Source organism: Oreochromis aureus, linkage group 2, assembly GCF_013358895.1.
Source record: "Oreochromis aureus strain Israel breed Guangdong linkage group 2, ZZ_aureus, whole genome shotgun sequence".
NCBI lineage: Eukaryota > Metazoa > Chordata > Actinopteri > Cichliformes > Cichlidae > Oreochromis > Oreochromis aureus.
In genome coordinates, this window is record NC_052943.1 from 25046161 (window position 1) to 25069347 (window position 23187).

The following is a 23187-nucleotide window of genomic DNA, read 5'->3' on the forward strand; positions in this document are numbered from 1 at the left end:
CAGCAGGGTGAAAATAGCTGAGTGGTTCCTTCTTTAATGTTTTGTTGAGTTCTTGTCCAAATTTACATCTAAGGATATATTTTTTTTCTCTAATCTTTTCCGAAGTGAGAATCCCCGAGTTAGAATTTTGCAAGTTCATTAGCCAAACGACTCACAATCCTTTAAACTAATTCTCTCCTTTCTCTCCTCTTTTAAATTTGGGATTTCTGGATCAAACTTTTTTCTGTCCGCAGTTCTCTCCCTGTTGACAACGTGGCCTTCATCATAGTTTCATTGATGTTGACAGATTCATGTACACATTAAGAAGATCTGCTGGACTGCGTTAGTCACAGCAGAAAAATGTCCATGCTGCACGCCTATAACTCTGTGTATGAGCATTTTTCTGACAGCTTTTCTGTTGCATCTGTCGCTCCTCATCACATTATTCTGACTGTGGCTTTATGTCAGACATGTGTCAGCATGCACATTCTTGCAGGACAGGTTAACTTAGATGGAGACATTACAGAAGTCCCAGATTTGTTTCTTGTTAGCTGCAGTAGTAGTTCCATGTTTGAGCTGAGTGTAGATGAAGTTCTATAATAGAAAAAGATTTGCTTTAAAATACATGCAAAACATCTCCTCTCTGTGTACAAGATAAATCTGATGGCTCATGTTTCCTAGTTTATCACATTAAATATGTCCTCTCTGTATAAAAGCTCTGTGCAGCCCATCTGACATTGTGCACAAGTTTGAATTCTCTTTGTGGAGCCTCAGTTTTTAGCTAGTGAGTTTGGTAGCCTGCTAGACCTTACTAGACACAATAAAGTAAAACTTTTACTCACCAAATGTGAGAGTGCATATCCTGCCCCGTCTCCCTCCCCTCAGCCCCACCTGGTCGCTGCAGATGGTGGCCCCTTCCTGATCCTGGTTCTGCTGGTGGATTCTTCCTGTTAAAAGAGTTTTTCCTTCCCACTGTTGCCAAGTGCCTGCTCGTGCGGAGGTTGTCTGATTTTTAGGATTTTGTCTCTGTTATTGTAGTCTTTACCTTACAATACTAAGTTCCTTCAGGCGACTGTTGTTGTGATTTGGTGCCATATAAACAAAATTGGATTGAAAATACTTTTTTTGACTTGTTTTACATTTAACTTCACTGCAAGTCATATTATTTTCTCAGGTAGTTCCTCTGAAAAATGTGCCAAAAGACTGTTGATTGTCAGCATCCATCAGTCGTATTTCAGTTACGATGAAGGGATAAATTAGCTTTAGAGGGAAAAAAACAAAAGGATATTGTACCAGGTTGTAAACATCTTTTATTTCAGTTTTAAATTTGAGCACATAAATATGGGAATGCATGGGGACTGAATTGCTTTTCGGGTTAGCCTCAAGGAATTGCAGGTTTTAGGCCAAAATTATGAAATTTTTATAAATTTATGTAAGACAAAACCTTAGCTGGCAGAACCTGCACATTTAATTATTTATCAATATGCATAAACTGTATATAGAATAAAAGAAGGAGCAAAGGTCAAATAGGGTTGCGTGTCTTTACAGTAAAGAGGCTGCCAGTGTAGGATGCTTTCTTATGTTTTGTCACAAGATCCCTGACAAAAGCTTCCTCCAGTGTAACCACAAATGCGCTGAGTTCTAGTGTTCATATTTCCCTACATGTTTCTTTGACCGTGTTTCCAGCCCACCAGAGATTATGCAAAACGGCTTTTTCATAATGAATCCCTCTAGGTGTTCTGCGTGGTATTGGAAGCTATCATGTGGTCTCGCGGAGCCTCACAGACTCTGGGCGTCTCTCTGTCGTCCTGTTGGTGTTCAACTGATCCCGGTGCTGGCAGATGACTCATTTCCACAGTCTAAACAGTGCAAATTGCGTGTGTGAGTGTGCACGTCTATTTGAACGTGTGTATGTCGGTGCATGCTTGTTTGGTTTGTGCCACATCCGGACCCACTGTTTACAAGCCTCTCTAAACAGGGGAAGCCTGCTGGAGCAAAAAGGGCCAGTAAAATTGATTATATGGAATAATAAACACAAGATGCACCATTGTGTCAGCTGAAAGCTTTTTGGTTAGCCTGCTATTTGACGGCAAAGATCAGGCTCGATATTTAGCAACTCAAACAACTCAAACTTGGACTAAATGGCCTAAATGATTTACACGGGAAATGTGCAAAGTGATTTGGCCAACACGCTTAGTGAAAATCCCCTAAACCTAAATATTCAGCACTTGAGCGTTTTTAAACCCAAACCATTGATCTTCCTGGCCATGAGACACAGGAAATGGGGACTAGAGGTTACTCCGCTGTGTAGAAACGAGGAAGAAAAACGGCAGCAAAAACCAGCAGAGTTTTGTGTGTTTGACATAAATTTTGCCGTGGAAGACTAAATGGGCCAAACAGTGCTAAATGCTCACTGATGTTTACAGCGGCAGCATTGCCTTATAAAGTGCCTTTCCCAAGTCATCTGTCCTTTTAAAGACACTTCAGGGATTTCAGTACAGGTCACATAAATATCAGTCGGATCAGCATGTGAGGTTTATTTGAGGCCCCTGTTTATAAAATCCGGAAATGTGCTGCTTGTGCTCCTTAAACCCGACACATACCTTTTCCCAGTGACAGCGATGTGTGTGTGTGTGTCTGTGTGTTTGTGTGTGTACTTCAAGAGCACATATTATTGCTGTGTTTCAGTTCCGGGAACAGATGTTGGGTATTGTAAATACAGGTGCATAGAGTGCTCCGGAAGCCCCGGCGAGTAATGAAAACGTTCCTGTGGTTTTTTGTGATGGTGTAATGCTCAAAGTATTTTGCAATTCATTTGAGGCCGGCCTTGCTGGGGAGCTTCTGCTCAGCCTCATTGGTTTTCATTCAGTGCAGCAGCACACAATGCACCGTAACACAAAAACATAGTTCTGATTATTCTGTGTTGAAATGTTGAATGCAGTGTTGATATGCAAGTACACTTCTGTTGTTGGTGATGATCTGTTCTCTCTGACGCGCTCTCTGTGTCAGGTTTCCCTTTTGTAATCTTCCATGCTGGAATGTTTAACCTCTACCCACAAAACTCTTGTGTTTCTTCCTCTCTGAATGTTTAGGGAAAGTCTTGAACGTTGTATTGATTGGACTTGTAGTTGCATGAACAAAAAGCTTGTACTGAAAACCTGCTCAAATGTTTAAGGTACCATCCTGGGGTTTTCAAGGTTTTTGGAAGTTGACAGAGGTTCATGAACATCAAGGGTGCTGCACAAGTCTTTGCAGATAGTCATTTACATGCTGTGGCTGTGCACGATCACCAGGTGGCAGTATGAAAAATATGTGGAACAGTTGGCATTGCTACTTTTATTTATCCTTGTGCTTGTTTTAAACACTCCCCTCGAGTGTTAAAAGCAGTGTAAACTTTCCACCATAGCTGCTCCCTGTGCTTCTAAGCTTCCGTTTTTGATCTTTGATGAGTTTTTTTTCACACGTCTTTGTGGTGAACTCGGCTGACACTTTCTGGCCAACTTTTCACAAGTATTCTAACTATGTTTAACGTCATTTCTTTTACTGCTGTTTTTTTTTAAGACTGCATGCTGACGTGTCTGTATTGACTACGTAGTCCTGGCTACCTGTAGTCCTTGACTCTGCACAGTCAAAGACTCTGTCCCTCAAAGGTGACCCATAAACTGGCTTTGCCTACTTCTCTGCTAGTAGAATTGAGCTATCATTAAAATGACCTTAGCAATATTCATGGAAAGGCATAAATCTTTATGATACTTTAATTGCCTTCAATTTTGCAGAAACAGATTCATCATAAACTAGCTGCTCTTCCACCCTTTGCCATTGGAAATACTATTATAATACTGGGACAGTGTTTCAGGTTTCTGGTTGTCTCAATATATAGACGCACATAAACCGCGTAGCTTCACTACATTCTCTCCATCCTACTGTCTAATAGAAGTTTTTGATTTTTTTTATTGCTTGATGGCTGCTGTAACTTAGTGTTGGCTCCAAAATAATCTAATGCACGTCTTGTCTTGATGTTTTTTCTGGCCACTTCACATGTTAAAGTGTCTCTAAGTAATGTTTGGTATTCAGATGTTTGATTCTGTTGTTGAAAGGTCAGTTTGGTGTGAGCATCAGAGGATGTGACCCCTGAAAAGAAGGCCTTGATTTGGGGCAAGGTCTGTTTCGGACGGATGCAATTAAGATTATGCCCCTGGGAAGGGGAAAAAACCCAAATAATCGCTCTCCTCTGTTTTTTTCCAATGCCAGCTCTGTGAAATGAGGTCTTCTCTCACTTCCATACCTACTTTAGGCCCTGGTGTGATGTTTTGCAAATGTGCATTCTTGTACATTTAGGAGGCCCCCTTTTCTTTCAATTCCCTCTGGACCCCTGGTGAATGTGAAGCATTCTGGAAAACAGGAGTGCAAGGAAAAAAAGGAAAGACAGGAATAGGGAAATGAGTCCACAGAAGGTTCAGATTAAATTGTGTTGTGTTGCTTCTTTTTTTCCCCTCTTCTCCTCCCATCGGATGTTTTCATAACTAAACCAAATGTGTGCTTGAAGTCAGCCAAGAGAATCCCTAAAGCAAAATGTTAAAGTCAAATTGTTGAATCAAGTTTCCGCCGCCCTCTGGGCTTCCAGGCTGCATTTGAAGCTCTGCGCTTTCTGAACTCTGTTTTCCCTTCGGCCAGACCGATTCTCTGCAAAGCCTTTCGTTGCTTCTGACAGAGTGTTACATTCAATCCAGACAGTTTCCAATGATTTTTGATGAAACATTTATTAAACATATGTCAGCTATGTTATTTTTTTTTCTTTTCTTTTCAGCGCTTGTATGCAGCCACACTACTAACTGGAAGCTTTAAAATTAGCTGTCTGTCAAAGCTTATTGCAGATGATGAGCATTTCACTTTAGCTGCTGGACTGAGGATTAAAGCGTAGTGACAAACGCTTCACAGAAATGTGCAGAAAAAAATCTGATGTTAATGACCCTGCAGAAAGTGAAGTATGAAGGCATTTTTCAAGTATTTTTAATGTGATTTTGCATAATTGTTGCTTTTTGCCTTTGTTTTAACATGAGTGTATTATTTTTTTATGTTACTTTACATTGCTTCTGACACATTTTCTGTGCTCGGGCAAGCTGCCCGGGTTTATTTAAGAGGCTGTCCAAGTATATTTGGTGATTCTTTTACTTATTTTATTTTTAATCCATCTGAGAGAACATCTGAACAGTCTCCTGGCTCTTATTTTCAAACTTCATTTGCTCCTAGCCAACCACCCTTGGCTTTTTCCGTCTTGTGTTTTACCTTCTGGCTGTATCACTGGCCAGGTTGCTATTGTGGTGGTCCTTGTTGACAGTTGGCTTCTTCCTGATTGAGTCTCTCATCCTGGAGCTGTACATGTTCCAACTTCACAGATTAACTCTGAGCTGGAGGGCCAACCCAACCAGGGAGCTGGTTAATGTGCCACAAGGCTGCAGAGCAGAGCAAAGACTGTGATCACCAGCAGCGGTCCAAGTTGGTGGAGTTGGAGTTCATCTTCACAATGAGAGATGCACTGAAGAAGCGGCTTATTATATTTATCTATTATATATAGGTTTATTTATTCTGATCTGTGTAAAATACGGATAATCAACTTTTTATAGAGGTCTTGAAGTCCAAAATCATTCTATCTGCGTGGTCATTCTAAGCTCAAAGAAGATCCAAACCCAGCAGTTTATCCCATTTTTGGCCCTCTTCCATCACCTTCTCAGCATTTATAGAGGCTGAGGCCCCACTGCCTTTGCAGGGCAGGCAGCTTTGGTTTGGGGTTAGTGCATATGGTGTTGTGGCTGGTGCTCCTCATCTCCCTCCTCGCCCCAGCTTCCTTCCACATCCTATCCTGTCTTGCCTCGTGTGTTCCACTCAAACCAGATGTTTTTGTGCAGTCTAAGCAGCGCCGGGACGAAGCATTATCGCAGATGAAGAACTGAAGCAGCAGCCAGGTGGAATGATGGGATGTTTAGACCTCTGGGGATTGAGAGCAAGAAGTAGGGTGGGTGTTTGGGGATAAAGATTGAAGGGGCGTGAAAAATACATCATACACCAGGGAGCCGGGACTGGGGAACACATTGACCTCAGCCGAAGACAAATGCGTTTCCAATAATTGTATTTCTCCTTCTTCTTCTTCCCCTCGCTCCCTCGCTGTCTGTCTGTCTGTCCCTTGCCTAGTCAGACGGGTCCTGGAAAATATAAACAGGATGCACTCTTGTCTGATCGTAAATCCCCTCTCGTCTGCTCTCTGGCCCCAAGCCCTGGACCACGTCCGTTCCCCTACAGCCCTCTCCACTCCGTCTCCTATCCAGACCCCCTCCACCCCAACCCTGTTGCTCAGAAGAGGAAGCCAAGAGTGTGTGTGTTTGTGTGATATGTGCACATGTGCATTGAGAATGGTTGTGTGTTTAATATACTGTTACCCAACACTGGGGTTGGAAACGTGGTTGTGGGCTGGTTTTGTAACTACTAATCATTGGCCACATTTAGCATGTAATTAACTCAGAGAAGACCTGTCCTCCCACCTGTAGGGGTTAAATCTCCACAGCTGGATGCAAGCTGATCCACACATGGCGTTTCGCATGCTGTCATTGGTTTAGTCTTTGCATTTCTCCTTACATTTTTAGTAGTGATGGTAAGCAGCATTGGCCCTAGACCTACTTGCAGATCTTTTATACTTTAAGTAAATTGGAAGGTTTTTGCAAAGTGTACATGATCAATTGGAATCCCTGTGCACTGACCCGATTCATGCAGTAACACTGCCGATGTTTGCACAGTTCTAATTTCACCTGTACAGTACGTCAGGCTCCTTTGAAGTAAACAAGAGATTCTGTTTAAACAAAAATTGTAAGAACATCCTTTGTTGAGAACGTGCTTCGGAACAAGATCCTTAATCAATCTTCATTTCCCCCGTGACACAGATAACAACTGTGGTTGTTAACTGATTGTGGAAAAGCAGGAAAAAGAAAACTAAGTTCCCTTTACAAGTGCTGCTTAGCCTCCTCTAAATAAGGCACTTGACCACAGCTGCTCGGCATCCAACAATAGAAGACAGAGCGGCTTTCTATGGTTAGCAGGCGTGCTTAATGACCTTTCCAGTAAATAAATAATTTTTTCTAACCTTTTCTTCAGAAGTATGTGCTCTATGTCAGTCATCACCTCACAATTTTTAAAAGCTAACTCGGCCCAGACTCTGTTCCTCGTGAGATCACTCCGCATTGACTGTTTTTGCAGAGCGAAACAAAGGCTCATTTTTTGATTCTGACACATCAGTGTTTGTTTTCTTATCTTCTTTTTATTCAGTTGCAGACTAAAGGCATTCAAACCTTAAGCTCTTCAATTACACTCTCCTTCCCTTCAGCCTGCTTACTTTTCTCTGCAGGCCCAATTATTTTCACCGTCAAAAGGGGAATTAGCGTTCATTTTAAGATTTGCATTCACTAGGTGTGTATCATCACAGCAAGTACAAGCCTGAACGTTTTGAGTTAAAAAAACGCACTTGGTGCATATGGGTTTGGAATGAAACTGAAGAAAAATGGCACAAGCATTGCTTTTATAGGCAGTGGATCCAGAACTCTTTTATACCTCGAATTGGAGTCTTTTGAATTTGAAATGATCCACCTTTTCTATAATATGTCAACCTGAATGTTTTCAGGGAAAGCTTCTTTTTTTGTTTCGATTTTAAGTTGTTATACGACAAACAAAAAATGCTTCCCTTCAGGTCAAACCTGTGTCAAGTCAGTTCTTTTTTTTTTTTTTTTCTTGAGCATGAAGTTTTGTTTTCCGCTTCTGATTCAGTGACAGATTTAGCTGATGTAAACCTTCTCTGTGCAGGTTTGCACGCACTGAGGCGAGCACTGGGAGGTTCCCATCAACCACCGTCTGACCAGCAGCTGATGGGGACAGTGACGGTCACTCTGCAGGACCTCCAGTGGGCCATGTCTGTAGTGAAGCCCAGTGCCATGAGGGAGGTTGCTATTGATGTCCCCAAGGTACATTAACTGACACAACTAGTCTGTTTGTTTGTTTTTTTCATTCATTCTCTCATGCCTTAAGCTCGTTTAGACTCATCTGTCTGTCTTCTTAAAGGTAAAAAATATATATTTTTGAAAATTCACTCATCTATAAGAAAAGCCCCTCATGCTGATTTTGGAGTTAGTAGAAGCTGTTGCTTCCAGATTGCACTATGAAGCTAAAGTGCTGTTCTAGCAGAAATTATTATTTGGCCATTTGGCATAAACTCCAAAGTTAGGGTGTTTTTGCACATGCAGGGTTTAGTCCATTTCAGTTGAATTCTGGTTCATTTTCCCTCTTGGGCTGGTTCGTTTGTGCAGGTGTGAACACAGTAATCGTGCTCTGGTACGGACCAAAACAAGCGCACAGAGATCAACTCTTCCAAAAGAGTCTCGGTCTGACCCAACTACCAGGTGTATGTTACAAGTTTAAGCTAAAAAACTTCCTGCAGCCACGTTTGCTTTGTATCCTGAATGTGGTAGGGTACTATAGATGTGCAAAAATCTGTAGAGGCTAGCAACTAGATGTGAATATAAATCCTCTGTGATCTCCAATAGTCTAGAACACAGCGCTTTCTTCCTGTATTTACTTGTGTTGCTTCCGCCCCAGACACATCTGGCCAATGAGCCGACTGAACCTTCTCACATGGTTTGTAGTGACGCGTTTTGGTTTGCTCAGAGTTCATTTGGATTTTTTTCTGTGCGGAAAGAAACCAAATCATGAGGAAAAGCTACAAGTTTACAAACTCATCAACTGATTCAGACAGGAGTCAACGACCTACAGGTGTCAAAACACCCTTAATCATTCTCGTAGGTCCATGATGTGAAATTGTTAGAGTAGGAACATCAAATGATGTCATAGTGACTAAATTTACCTCCTGGGTTCCTTAGTTCCTGAAATGGTTCCTAACCTTTGGAAATAGGCTAACAACTGTTAATGTGAGTGAAAGTTAAGCTGTAGTTATAGTGACAGTTTCTGAGTGTTTTTCCTCCAGTTATAGAGCCAAAAGAAGGAAATAGGAGAAAAAAGAGAGCTAGCGTCAGAGAGTGCAACGTCTACTCTGCAACAGACAGGAAACACAGGCACCGTAAAAACTAAATTAAACAGATATCTCTGCCGACTCCATAAAGAAATCTGGTTCTTGAGTTGCTAAATGTTCCACTATGATCACCACTCTCACTGACGTGATTATTCCTTGTCCACAAACTGTATAACAGACGTAATCATGGTGACGTCACACATTGATTTCCAACTCTGCATTTCAAAACCTCAACATTTGGGCAGCTGCACTCTAGGTCTTTCTCGCCTTATTGAGAAGACAGACTGGAGTGCTGTTATCAGTTATCAGTTAAGGCTAGCAAGCTTGGTTAGCCTGCTGAACCAAAGATGTATAGACACATATACTTGCTAATTAGTGCTAATCAAATAACTACCCTAACACAAGAATGTCACTCACACAAACTGGAGCACAGACTTGTAGGATGATCTGTACCCCACAGCAGGACTTCAAATTCTCTGAAAGGTGGTCAGTAATTTGTTTTTATTGTATTGCTCCTGAATATAAACATACTAATTTCATATCTTAAGAGTTTCTGGGGATCTATGAGCTTAAACCTCAGGTTGGGCCACGCTACCACCCAAGTCATGAGCAATGCCTTTTAGATTTTCACTATGTCAACTTCATGACATTTAACAGATTGTTATTATGAAAGAGTCAGTTAGTGCCAGGTTAAATCTAAAGGGATAGAGCTCTGAGGCTGGGCTTGTACTCACTTGTGGACATAGAAACGCATGAAGACTTTTGTTTGTTCATTTTCAACTGGAGCTGGATGTCAAAGAGTAGTCTGGGAAAAATTAAGAGACCTTCTCTTCACATACTTGACTTGTTTATGGCATCATTCATAATGACACAGTCTGGATGAGATGATGAGAGGAAGTAGTCTGGTTTGTTTCATTCGATCTTTGTTTCATCGAAAGAATGAAAATCTCTAAATTAAACAGAATCGTGAGAAAAGCTAAAAGCTCAAAGAGAGCAGCAGCAGCGGTCTTCCTGTGTATTTTAATGTGCCTTTTTAATGCACATGAAACAATCCCTTAACTACTCTCTGACCACTGAATTACCAGCAGATGAGGGTCAGGCTGAGGAAGAGTGGAAATGACCCCGTGGCCATTTTACCCTACGCTACAATGAAGATGAATCACTTGTTCTTAGTGGATGAAGGGAGAAAAAAGGAGCAAAGGAGGGGAGGGACAGAGGGGAAGGAGAGATGAGAGGACAGTGGTGAGACTCCAGGATGTTTTGGAGTTTGCATGTGCAAGACATAACGGACAGGAAGAGGGCTAACATCATCCTCCACCGGTAATTGAAAGCAGATCGGGTCGCTAACGGTTCCTGCCAGCAACCAAAAAAAGAGAAAGCGAAAAGAAGAAGAAACGTCCTTCCTATCCCTTCACCTCCACCCGCCTCCCCTTTTCTCTCTGCAGCACTCTGCACTGAGCTCGCCCAGAGACATTCAGTCCTTGTGGCCGGTTCCTGGAAACAAGAGAGGAGTGAGTTTGGATTTTTTTTTCTCTTCTCCTTGCACAGCTCAGCTGAAAGGGCAGCCGCAGAGCCCCGGACTTGATTATATCCACATGAGTGCAAACATTTGTTTCTAATCCATTTTATATAAGAAACTTCCAGTGGTGCCGGATGAATACATGCCTCGAGTTCCTCCGAAACCTTCTCAGATCACAGATCTAGAGATTTTACAGAATATGCCTCTCAATTTACCACTTATTTATGATTAAATAAATCAGAAGTTTGATTTAATCCTTTGTTTGCTCTGTGATGAGAAATTCTTCAAACTATCTCAGTTTACCCAGTTTTCTTTTTTTTTAATGAACATCTTCCACTTTATAGCCTGGCTTTAATATTTTTATTTGGCAGCTGTATAACAAGCCTATTATTCTTCCTTTTAAACATACTCCTTGTCTCTCTTGACTTTTTTTTTGTCTGTGAAGTCCCCCACACCCCTCCTCTCAGCCCCATCAAAGGACCCGAGCTTGAGAAGGCCCCTTGTAAAGTTCAGAAAACAACAGTAAAAGATAATAACTGGGTCTCGTACAAAAAGGAAGAGAGGGAAGAAGGGGGGGAAACACAGCAGAGCGAGGTGTGAGTCAAAACATTGCCTTCTAATTCCACAAACACTTCATTCGTGACAAAAGGCAGCTTACACTTAATGTGACTTTTTATTGTTATTTCTTACAATGACTCCATTAAGTCTGCAGAGACAACTAAAAAATGCTGCAAAAAAAAAACGGGGGGGAGATGAGTGCATAAAGTTGTGTTGCACATCTGCTTCTTTGATAGAAACACGGGAATAATTGATTTGTAATTAAACGCCTGTGGATGTGGCTGCTAATTTGGAGGCTTACATGCTTTTTCTCTGCATTTGACCCTAGCAGCTGTTCGCTGTTTGGCGCAGTTGAAAAGGAAATGTTCAATCATTTTACCTCCAGCCAGTTTTAATATGCGTCTACCTATGTCATCAGCGTAATCATCAAAAACTCTCAGGGACCTAAACTTCCAGGAAATCTGCAAGGTTCTAGAAAACATTCAATCTTCTCTTGTGACCCGATGCTGCACTCATGCATGTAAATAATAAATGCAGCCAATGAGGCCAGGAAAAATGTTTGGACCATCCCTGCAATTTTTTGCCTTTTTTCACCAAAAGTAATATCCAGCTGATTTATTGTTCCCTTATTGTCTGATATAATTTCTCGGCGTTGCAAAACATCACAAAGTAATGATACTATTTCAGTATGAATGACTGCATAAACACTGCAAAACTTGGCAAAAAGTAAAAGCTGAGGCACGTAGTTGGAGAATTCACGTCATTTGCTTTAAATATCATCAGTATCAACACAAAGCTGCTCAGTTGTCATTGAATTTAGCCTTCTAATTATTTCTTTTATAAATGTATGTCACAAAAACCTCATTTTCTTTTCTTTTTTTAAAGCTTTTTGTCTGCCTCCATTTTTTCTACTCGTCTTAATCATGCTCACCTGTTCCCTCAATCTCCTGTGTTTTACAGATGCTCTTATCTCACTTTTTATTTCATTTCATTACTCTCTAGGGCTTCAAATGGGCATTTTGCTTTGCTTACCTACTTTCGGCTTATCTCCTCATCTCTGCAGCACTGTTTTCTCTCTTTTTCCTTTCCTCGCCTCCCTCCCCTCCAACCATCCGTTACCCTCTCTCTCTCGCTCTCGCTCTCTCGCTTGCTTAGCGCTGTCCATAAATTGTTCGGTATTTACAGTATGTGGCCAGACGCCAGGTTTCCATTAGGTGCTCTGTTCCCCGGAGACGGCGCCGGTGGCCTGGGATGTGTTACCTTTGGATGGAGGGCAGTAGGGAGGGTGAGGGGGGACAAGCTTGTGAGGAGAGAGTAGGAAGTAAAAAGGAAAAAAAGAAGGGAAGGGAAAGAGATTTGAGCATGTATTTAAGGCAGAGTGAGAAGCGAGGGTGATAGTGAGAAGGTCAAGTGAGGAAAAAGAAAAGGGAATGAGTGGAGAGATATAAAAAATAGAAAACTGTGGGAAGAGAAGGTAGGAAGGTAGATGTAAATAGCTTTTGCACTTGTTGACAGTAACAGGGTTACCTTCTTTTTTAGGTAATTTAACTGGTGCTAAACAGGTGGTGCTTGAATGAGTGGTCCTTAGTAATCAAGAGTTCAGTGGAACCTAGTTTTGTTGTGGAGATGAACAATATCTACATCACAGGGTGAGAGGATAGAGTTCTAGCGTGAATAAAAAGCCATACCTGGTTTGAATTTGTTTCCGTGCATGGCACCGCGGCACTTCCAGCACAGCTGTTACTTTCAGATTGCTCCCTGAAAGCCCGATCCTGACCACTCACATTTGTGCCTCTGCAGTACGCACTGGATCTCCTTCGCTGTATCAAACCTCGACCCTTCAATTTGAATTTCATTTTGGGAAAGTGGATGAAGCTCTGGGGAGCTAAATCTGGCAAGTAGTGCTGGTGATGAGCAACAGTTGCCCTGGTCCTGCCCAAGTTTGTGGTTTAGTAGTGATGGAAGCTCTCCAGAGATGCAGAAGAAAATAACTTTGAAGAGGAGCTTGGCCATGTTTAAATCTTTTATGGCTTTTGATTTCTATGTGCAGGATCAAGGAACATTTTGAATGCACTTTGCACTGGCTTCCAGTTGAATTTTACTCTCACATGTCACGTCGCATTGTTGAGTTCAAAGAATTCAAAGTTTTCAGTATTCAAAGTGTTTTCTGCATTTAGATTATTTGTGAAATTCAGACCTGTGGCACTTGAACTGAAAACTGTTTAACTAGAGTCTCTCTTTTTGGTTTAACAGTCAGTCTAAAGGTACAAATGAAAAATACATGCAGAAACAAGTTTGGTAGGGCCAGAGGTGCCACCAAGGAGGGGCTGGGGGGGCACTGGCCCCTCCTGGCAAGACTGTACTATGTTAGTAATAATTGTAATAAACGTGAGCACAAGAGAGGAAGGCATCCTACAATGAGTTGAAACATTAACTTGTTATTTATTTTTTTACACACACAGACGGAAGGTTGGTGGCACAGTGTGTGCCACCCCAATATTTTTAATGATCCTCATATGGCCACCCTTATGAAAAAAATCTGAAGGTGCCCCTGCTGGTGGCACCATCTTGTGTCACCAGTACACTTAAATATACTTTTGTTTCAAACTAAGCTTAGAAGTAGAGGAGCTATTTCTGAACTACTGTGTGTAGATTTTACAGTATCCAGCTGTACTACATTGCATATGGACACATTGTTTGACTTCCTAAAAAACCTGGTTTCTCTCTTTTGTTCATGTGAATGTAATAAGAGAAATCCAAGTGTGGGAGGACAGAAAAGCAGTGCGATAGATAAAGACAGAAGTAAAACAGGAAGGAATGAGTGGGGGAAAGTAGATCTAAAAGGAGATGGAAAAAAAAAGAATGAGAGGAGATGCAGAGAACGAGGAACGAAAGAAGCATTAGAGGTGAAACATAAGGAAGAAAGAATTGGTAACGAAGAAAGAGACAGGAAGGCTTTAGAGGCTTTTGGATGAGGCTCTCTCCTTCTTATCTGCTTTATCTCCTCCGGTTGTTCACTGCCGGACCCTCTCCCTCCCTTCCTCCCTCCTTCCATCTGTCAGACAGACAGCTGTTGGCAGACTCGCTCTGTTGTTGTTCACTCTGTCCAGAGTCTCCCCAATCCAAGCCCTCAGTTCCTCCATCTCTTTCCAAATATGCTTTTATATTTCTCTCCTCTCCACCCGACCCCTGTCAACAGTTTGGAAGAACTTGACATTCTTTGCAATTTACTCGTGTGGTCAGAAAGTAAAAAAGGTCTTCCTGTGGGTTACATGAGAACATCAGTGACATCAGTGTGCAATCAGAGTTTATTTGGTCTGTTGCACTTATTGTTGGCGATGTGTTTGTATTTGAGCTGCTGCACATGAAAGTGTATGATGTGAGTCTGAGCTTTATATTGGACTAATGGTGAACATTTATTAGAGTTTGGGCACTCTCGTCCTCTGCCAGTGAGATACATATATAGTTTGCTTGATTGCATGTTATTGTTTGGATGATTGATTGCATTGAACCAGAGCTGTTTTAGTCAACATTTTGACTGGATTCCAGACGGGGTTGCACTCTTCTAAATCTGCTTCAGCTAATACTAAGATTGCCTGTTTTTCTTCTTTAACTTCTTTTCGTTTGCCTGTTCGTTGATAAATGTTATATACAGAGTATAGCATCAGGTCAATTAAACCTCTGGATGTTGATCTGGTCAGTGTCAAAGGGGGTTTGTAATCACTTTCAGCTTCTTTGGTGTTAATGAAAATACCAACAGGTGCACTAGACGCGCAACAGTGAGACAGGTGGAGGCCACTGATGTTTTCTCCCTGCTCATCTGTTCTGAAAGCTTTTTTGTTGTTGTTTTAATATAGTCAATATAATAGTCAGTGTCACTACTGGTAGCATGTGGCAATACCTGGATCCCACTGGTGTGAACATGACAGATAAAAGAAACAGAAACAAACTTTGTGAGGATGGTCTGAGAGCCTGACGTCCTCAAGAGGGCGCTGTGCTCACAGCCTGGCATCGTGGCTCCCAAATGGCATCATTTGCCATAAAATACCAGAATTGGTACGTGTAGCACTAGTGCCTTGTGCTTTTCATGGATCACCTTCACCTTGAGGACATGTGACAGGTGTAAAAGGGTCTGGAGAGGCTGTGGAGAACATTATACTGCCTGTAGCCTTGATCAGCATGACCAGTTTGGTGGTGGGTCAGTGATGGTCTGGGAAGGCATATCCATGGAGGAACGCACGGAGCTCTACAGTCTAGACAACACATGAAATCCTTGGGCCCGTTGTCAGACCCTACACTAGTGCACTGGGTCCTGGGTTCCTCCTGGCACATGGCAATGCCTGACCTCATGTGGTGAAAGTATGCAGGCAGTTCCTGGAGAATGAAAGAATGGCCACCATGCTTGCCTGGACTGAATCCAATGGAAAACCTCTGGGGCATTATGCTTCAGCCTAACCAACGCCACCAGGTTGGACTTTAGCCTTTCCAGGAGCCATGCCGACAAACACGTGTTTGTATGTCCACGAAATGACATCTTTTGTTCCTAACACATTACCCAATCCTGGGTATCTGAGGGAGGACACTCAGCAGAACAGAAGCAAGCCACCATGCTGTCATGTACAACAATTTGAAAACACAAGTTTTTTTTTTTTTTTGGCCACATCAACAGAATCTTCTCTTACTGTACCTTACTCACCAAATTTGTCCTCCCTGGAACTTGGTCCCAAAATAAAATTCAACTTGACAGATCGTCATTTTGACTCATTGTCAATTCCATCACTGAGACGTAAATGCAAGGGGATAGAAGAGTACTTTCACAACATGATAAAGATGAAATACTAAATATTTTTTGTATTACCTATACTAAATGTGTTTTTATTTTTTAATTTATTTTTCATTCCTTGAACATAACAAAAAGTTTGTTATTAGTGTGTGAGGTATTTTATTTTGAAAGTCATTTGGGATAAAGAGAACATCCCTTGGTTTTGTTAACTTGTTAGAGAGCTGCATTATTAAACTACATTAGTAACTATTTTTCATTTTTATTGAAAAAACCCCCCAAAACATTGTATTACCTCATTCCAGGTCCGCTGGTCAGATGTAGGCGGGATGGAAGAAGTGAAGCTAAAACTGAAGCAGGCTGTCGAGTGGCCCCTGAAGCACCCAGAGGCCTTCACCCGCATGGGAATCCAGCCACCTAAAGGCGTTCTTCTCTATGGGCCTCCGGGCTGCTCGAAGACCATGATTGCCAAGGCTCTGGCTAATGAAAGTGGGCTCAACTTTCTGGCTATTAAAGTGAGTTTTCTCCATGAATGATCCTTTGCTATCTTTCTTTAGATGAGATTTAAAAGAGAATTTTGCTTTTCTCTTGTGGAATGGATGATGAGTTGAAATCAAAAAAGGCACTGGGCAAAAGCTTGGTGTTTTTTTCCAGACCTTCATACATAAATATGAACAAATAATGTTTTACAGATGTGCCTCTTCATATCATATTCTTGGTTGAGTACCCTGCCAAAACACTGCATATGACTCAGCCATTAGTTAGATGATGGGTGATTTGTTGAGTCAATCTCAGCTCACAGTCCAAGCCTTTTTAGCTGAACCTCAGTAACAACAGTGTTTATGTACGTTGCATTGTCATTCCCTCAGAAACCAACTGGAAGAACTTATTGAAATTACCTCCCTTTAACATGCATGTGTTGAACAGTTGTGTTTCACAAATTCACTGAAATTTCACTGAAAGTTACCTGATTCACAACTCCATGTTTTTAGCATAGACTGTATAAAATATAGGCATTACTACAATGAAATCACTCAGTCGTATCATATTTGTGTTTTTGGAGGCAGATGTTGCCCTATTTAGACAAGAAGAAGGAGCTAATGTGTAGATCACCTCCTGTATCCAAAGACTGTACGGGTGCATTGCATAGACACAGATATCAGCTAATAAGTGACATGCAAGAAGCAAATACTAAAATTTCAATCATGGAAACCATGAGCACAAACTAGTAAAATGGGCTCTTAGTACCATTAAACACACACAGGGCCATATGATTTGTCAGATAATTGCATTAAAAGGAAACCACAAACGCAGATGGGAACTCCACTTAACTGACATTTATCTCTAGTCTGTCAGTGAGATGTAAGAGTTAAATGAACACTGAGATATCATTTGTGTTGAAGTAGCGGTGATGATGTTTCCCTAATGACCTGAAGGCAGATTGGCTGGCCAGCTTCCTCTGCACAGAGCTTCCTTGCTTGCCCTTTGACCCCGTGTTTATCCTCTTTCATTCATCACTCCATCTTCTCTGCCACGTTAGCCTCACTTCCCTCCAAGCACGGTTGACAGAGATTGATTGATCAGCTTGCTGAATTGTTATCAGTGAATATTTTTAAAGAATGTTGTCATGAAGACAAGAAGCCAAGACAGAAGCTCTTAACTGGCACCATTAAGCCAGCAGCAAATGTAGATGTGAACTGCAACGTCTTTACCCGAATCAAATCCTGTCGCAAACCTCTGGGATCGATGGAAGGCAGTGCTCCTTTTAGCATGATGTCGGGGTCGAGGATACAACGTTTATGGCAGTTGGTGAAAAACAAAGGGTAGGACTGTAGAAACCAAAAATGTTGTTACACTTACTCTAAAAACAAATATTCCCCTGAAAATTACAAAACGTGCATTTTCCTAATTACAACAATCAGGTTGAATGTGCAATAGCATTTTAATGGAGTAAATATAATCCAGAGGAATCCGAGTTGTTTAATGTCTGTGCACGCACATTAGTCCCGGTGACTATTTTTAGCATTTGATACAAAGTTACTGCTTTTTTTTTTTTAAAGAGTTTTATTATAATCTTGTGCTACAAGTTTCAAGTCATCACAAAAAGAATCTGCTCAGTGAGAAGGGTAAAAACATCCTGTCCCTCCTGCTGAAAGCCACTCTCACCATCTGAAATAACACTATCAGGTTTTTCCAGAGTAGCGGTTGCTTTGACATAGATACTTTATCCAGATTTAAATGTGGATACTTTAAGGCTCAGTCTGTTTCCTCTGTGTGAAAAGCCCTATTATCATCTTGTCAATTTTAGTTTCCTCTCGCTGCAGCCACTCAAATACACTCAAATCCGCAGATGCATACGTGCACACTAACACACACATACGGAGACTGCTCGTATCTCTACAGTGTCAATGGTTTTAAACTCACCATGTCCACCCTTTGGCTCTACAACAGAGAGTGAGGAACCAGGGATTAATGAGTCAACCTCCTCACTTACTGCAGGAGACAAAGGGGCTGGGAGTTAAGTGTCGTCTCCTCGGTGAGCCCAGAGGTGTTGAAAGGGTGGATTGCAGTGGAGGAAGTTCTTCTGAGGTTTGAGTGGATGTTTATCTGCTCTGAGCGAGGGAGATATGAGGCAGAAAAGGACTAAAGTTAAGAAGAAGACGAGAGAGAGCTGGAGGTTTATTTTGTAGTAATTTGAGTAAAATTAGTCGTGATAGCAGTTTAAGTAGAATTAAATGAAGTGAGTACATTTTTTAGCGTCCACAATTTCCTCATCCACAATGAAATGCCGGAAATGGCTTAATCGCCTCCTATTTTGTCAGGAAATAACAAGCGTATGCTTTACAGTAATTATCTATTTGAACAAGCAGGTTGTTTGTTATGCCAAACGTCTCTCTGATCGCTGCTCTTCAATAGCATACTGACGTTGAACGCGTCAGCGGGATGTTTTCCTACTACAGTATTAGTTGCTTTGCTGCTGCAGAGCATTTAAACATATCTAAGAAGCATATTTCATGCTTCTTGTAAAAACCCAGATGTAACTGTCCAAGCTGTGAGGGAAAACTCAAGAAACCATTTTCAAACATCTCTGGTTTTAGGCTGACAGGAGGCCAAAAATGGAGAGGGGAAAAAAGTATCCTCTCAAACATAACCAGCACAGTGTGGATGTGGTCTTAGTAGCAGTGGTATCTGGAGGAATTAGTGTCTTCCAGTTGGAAGAAACTGCAACTAAATGGAAATAAAATGCTCATTTATCACTGTCAGCAATGCTGGGTAAAAACCTTGACAAATTTGGCTGCCGTCCTGCACACAGTTTTGATCTGGCTGAGCCGATGCAGCGTTTGGTTTTGGTTACAAACCTTAAATTTGATCTGTGAGAATGAGCCCGGGATTTTATTTGGTAGGTTGTGATGCCAGCTACAGTTATAGTGGCGTTCATAGCAGGTACTGGTAGCACTATTGTACTAACAGTAACAAGGGAGGCCGCAGCAGCAAACAGTGCTGTTTATTTGCCAAGTGAACCACAGGTGTTGCATAAAGCAGTACACAATGTCCAGTAAACATCGAAAGAGTACTGTGGAGGTACGCACTCACACACACGTGCACGCACTGCTGTATTCTGTAACATTCTTACGCTGTATTATCATTGTTTGATTTTCACCGGGCTCTTTGTAGCCTCCAAAAGATGTGACAAAGAAGCAGCTGCTTTGTGGTCGTAGTTTAAACAGCTATGCTAACAGGACTGCCACCAGATGAAGCTTCAGGATAAAAAAGGAATGATTAGTCATAACGGTGCCAGTAATTAAGGCAGAGAATAAAACCCACATCAAAGTGTTTTGAGTATTAGCTAATATAATTTAGCATTTCAGGTTGTAAATATGTCACGTTTTAGACTAGCTTGAATACCTTTAAATCGCTTTAAACTTTTTTTTCAGGGCCCAGAACTGCTGAGTAAATATGTTGGGGAGTCTGAACGAGCTGTGAGAGAGGTATGTGCATTTAACATCCCTGTTTATTATCATATATATATATATATATATATATATATATATATATATATATATATATATATATATATATATATATATATATATATATATATATATATATATATATATATATATATATATATATATATATATATATATATATATATATATATATATATATATATATATATATATATATATATATATATATATATATATATATATATATATATATATATATATATATATATATATATATATATATATATATGAGCGGGGCACAGAAAGGGATTGGTGAGCGGGGCACAGAAAGGGATTGGCAAGAATACCAGAGGCGCAAAACACCAGCTACTGGTAGACAGAACAGTCAGCCGAGACTGCAAGACCAGACTGACCAACCTGTGCACAGCCTGGATTGATTACAAGAAGGCCTATGACTCAATGCCCCACAGCTGGATACTGGAATGCCTAGAATTGTACAAGATCAACAGGACCCTAAGAGCCTTCATCAGGAACTCAATGGGAATGTGGCACACAACACTAGAGGCCAACCCAAGCCCATAGCACAAGTCACCATCAAGTGCGGGATCTACCAAGGAGATGCTCTGTCCCCACTGCTGTTCTGCATAGGCCTGAACCCCTCAGTGAGATCATTAACAAGACTGGCTACGGATACCGACCACGGAACGGAGCGGTTGTCAGCCACCTCCTGTACATGGATGACATCAAGCTGTATGCCAAGAGTGAAGCGAGACATCGATTCACTGATACACACTACCAGGCTATACAGCAATGACATTGGAATGTCATTCGGGCTGGAGAAGTGTAGTCGGATGGTAACAAAGAGAGGGAAGGTAGTCAGAACTGAGGGATTGAACTACCAGAAGGCAACATTGCAGACATAGAGGACAGTTACAAGTACCTGGGGATCCCACAGGCGAATGGGAACGATGAAGAGGCCGCTAGGAAAGCTGCAACCACCAAGTACCTGCAGAGGGTCAGGCAAGTCCTGAGGAGTCAGCTGAACGGTAAGAACAAGATCCGGGCCATCAACACCACGCCCTGCCCGTGATCAGGTACCCTGCTGGGGTAATAGGCTGGCCAAAGGAGGAGATAGAAGCCACTGACATCAAGACAAGAAAGCTCCTTACCATGCATGGAGGGTTTCACCCCAAGTCTAGCACCCTGAGGTTGTACGCTAAGCGGAAGGAAGGGGCCGGGGACTGGTGAGTGTCAGCACCACAGTCCAGGATGAGACAAGAAACATCCACGAATACATCACGAAGATGGCCCCAACTGACAGCGTGCTCAGTGAATACCTCAGGCAGCAGAAACCCAAGAAAGAGGAGGAAGGCGAGGAACCATCATGGAAGGACAGGCCCCTGCACGGTATGTACCACCGGCAGATAGAGGAGGTGGCTGATATACAGAAATCCTACCAGTGGCTGGACAAAGCTGGACTGAAAGACAGCACAGAGGCACTAATCGTGGCAGCACAAGAACAAGCTCTGAGTACAAGATCCATAGAGGCTGGGGTCTATCACACCAGGCAAGACCCCAGGTGCAGGCTGTGTAAAGATGCCCCAGAGACAATCCAGCACATAACAGCAGGGTGCAAAATGCTAGCAGGCAAGGCATACATGAGCGCCATAACCAAGTGGGCGGCATAGTGTACAGGAACATCTGTGCGAGTATAACCTGGAAGTCCCGAGGTCAAAATGGGAGATGCCCCAAGGGTGGTGGAGAATGACCGAGCTAAGATCCTGTGGGACTTCCAGATGCAGACGGACAAAATGGTGGTGGCTAACCAACCGGACATAGTGGTGGTAGACAAACAGAAGAAGACGGCTGTAGTGATCGATGTAGCAGTTCGAATGACAGCAATATCAGGAAGAAGGAACACGAGAAGCTGGAGAAATACCAAGGGCTCAGAGAAGAGCTCGAGAGGATGTGGAGGGTGAAGGTGACGGTGGTCCCCGTGGTAATCGGAGCACTAGGTGCGGTGACTCCCAAGCTAGGCGAGTGGCTCCAGCAGATCCCGGGAACAACATCGGAGATCTCTGTCCAGAAGAGCGCAGTCCTGGGAACAGCTAAGATACTGCAAGAGGACCCTCAAGCTCCCAGGCCTCTGGTAGAGGACCCGAGCTTGAAGGATAAACCCGCCCGCAGAGGGGCGCGCTGGGTGTTTTTTGTATATATATATATATATATATATATATATATATATATATATATATATATATATATATATATATATATATATATATATATATATATATATATATATATATATATATATATATATATATATATATATAGTTGTGTAAGCAGAAAGTTATGCAAACTGAGTTGATTTCCTGCCCTCTTTATTTCCTCCGTCCATGCTCTGGATATTTTTGGTTGTTTACGCAATGAAAGGATGACCTGAGATGTAATTCATGGCATTAATGAGTGTTGTATTTCCTCTGTATGTTTGTGCGCACTTCTGGTTGGGAGTGATTCACAAGTCCGGTTAAACATTTGTCCTGTTTTCCTCTTTTCTATTGTTGCTGACGCTGCTTGCAGGTGTTTCGGAAGGCAAGGGCCGTCGCTCCCTCCATCGTCTTCTTTGACGAGATTGATGCTCTTGCAAGTGAAAGAGGAAGGTACAGTATGTTCTTTTCATAACCTTCGTACATTATAATTGCCCCAACCCCCCCTCCCCCTTCCTCCTCTGCGCTGTTCGTTCCTTGTCCAGTCATGGTGATGCACAATCATCGCTGTGGTCGGCTTTAATTCACCAGCCTTAATCTTTGACCCCCACAGATCTCACAGTTAATTCATATGACGGTTAGCGCAAACATCCCAGGAAGTCTGCATGACTGCACTATCCAAGCCAGCCACTCAGTTCTCATCGTGTCTCCTCAAACTTTTGCGGCTTTTCACTCCCGGTGAACACAGAACACAGTCTTGTCTGGAGGAGCTTTAGTGGGATGGCACTGGGAACATCTGTGGCTTAAAGGAAAGAGGACGAGGGGGAGGGGAGGGGGGCGGACAGAGGACACAGGCCGGAGGCGCACAAACACTTCATTGTGCCCTTCCACGGCAGATGGGGAAGGCCAAATATGCAGCAAGCTTCCTGGTTAAACCAACCGATGAAACTAAGTTGTAGGAAGGAGCAGAGAAAGGCCACTGGGCAGTCTTTGTAACCTTTGTGAGTGGGCCCTTTGTCAAAGCATCACATTCTGCTTCTAAGACAAAACATATTTTGATAACTGTACTTTTGTTAACGGGCTTCTGCTCATGAGATGTTGAATTT

The 23187-nt window shown here is 42.1% G+C and overlaps 1 protein-coding gene across 1 annotated transcript in view; it reads left to right on the plus strand.

Annotated features, from left to right (window-relative positions):
- The window catches only part of spata5 (spermatogenesis associated 5), a 107372-nt gene that overhangs the window by 12692 nt on the left and 71493 nt on the right, over nt 1-23187 (plus strand). The window contains exons 11-14 of the mRNA XM_031743024.2: nt 7825-7982; nt 16206-16415; nt 19836-19889; nt 22455-22534. Of these exons, the coding sequence (XP_031598884.2) occupies nt 7825-7982; nt 16206-16415; nt 19836-19889; nt 22455-22534 (502 nt within the window). The remainder of the gene's footprint in view (nt 1-7824; nt 7983-16205; nt 16416-19835; nt 19890-22454; nt 22535-23187) is intronic.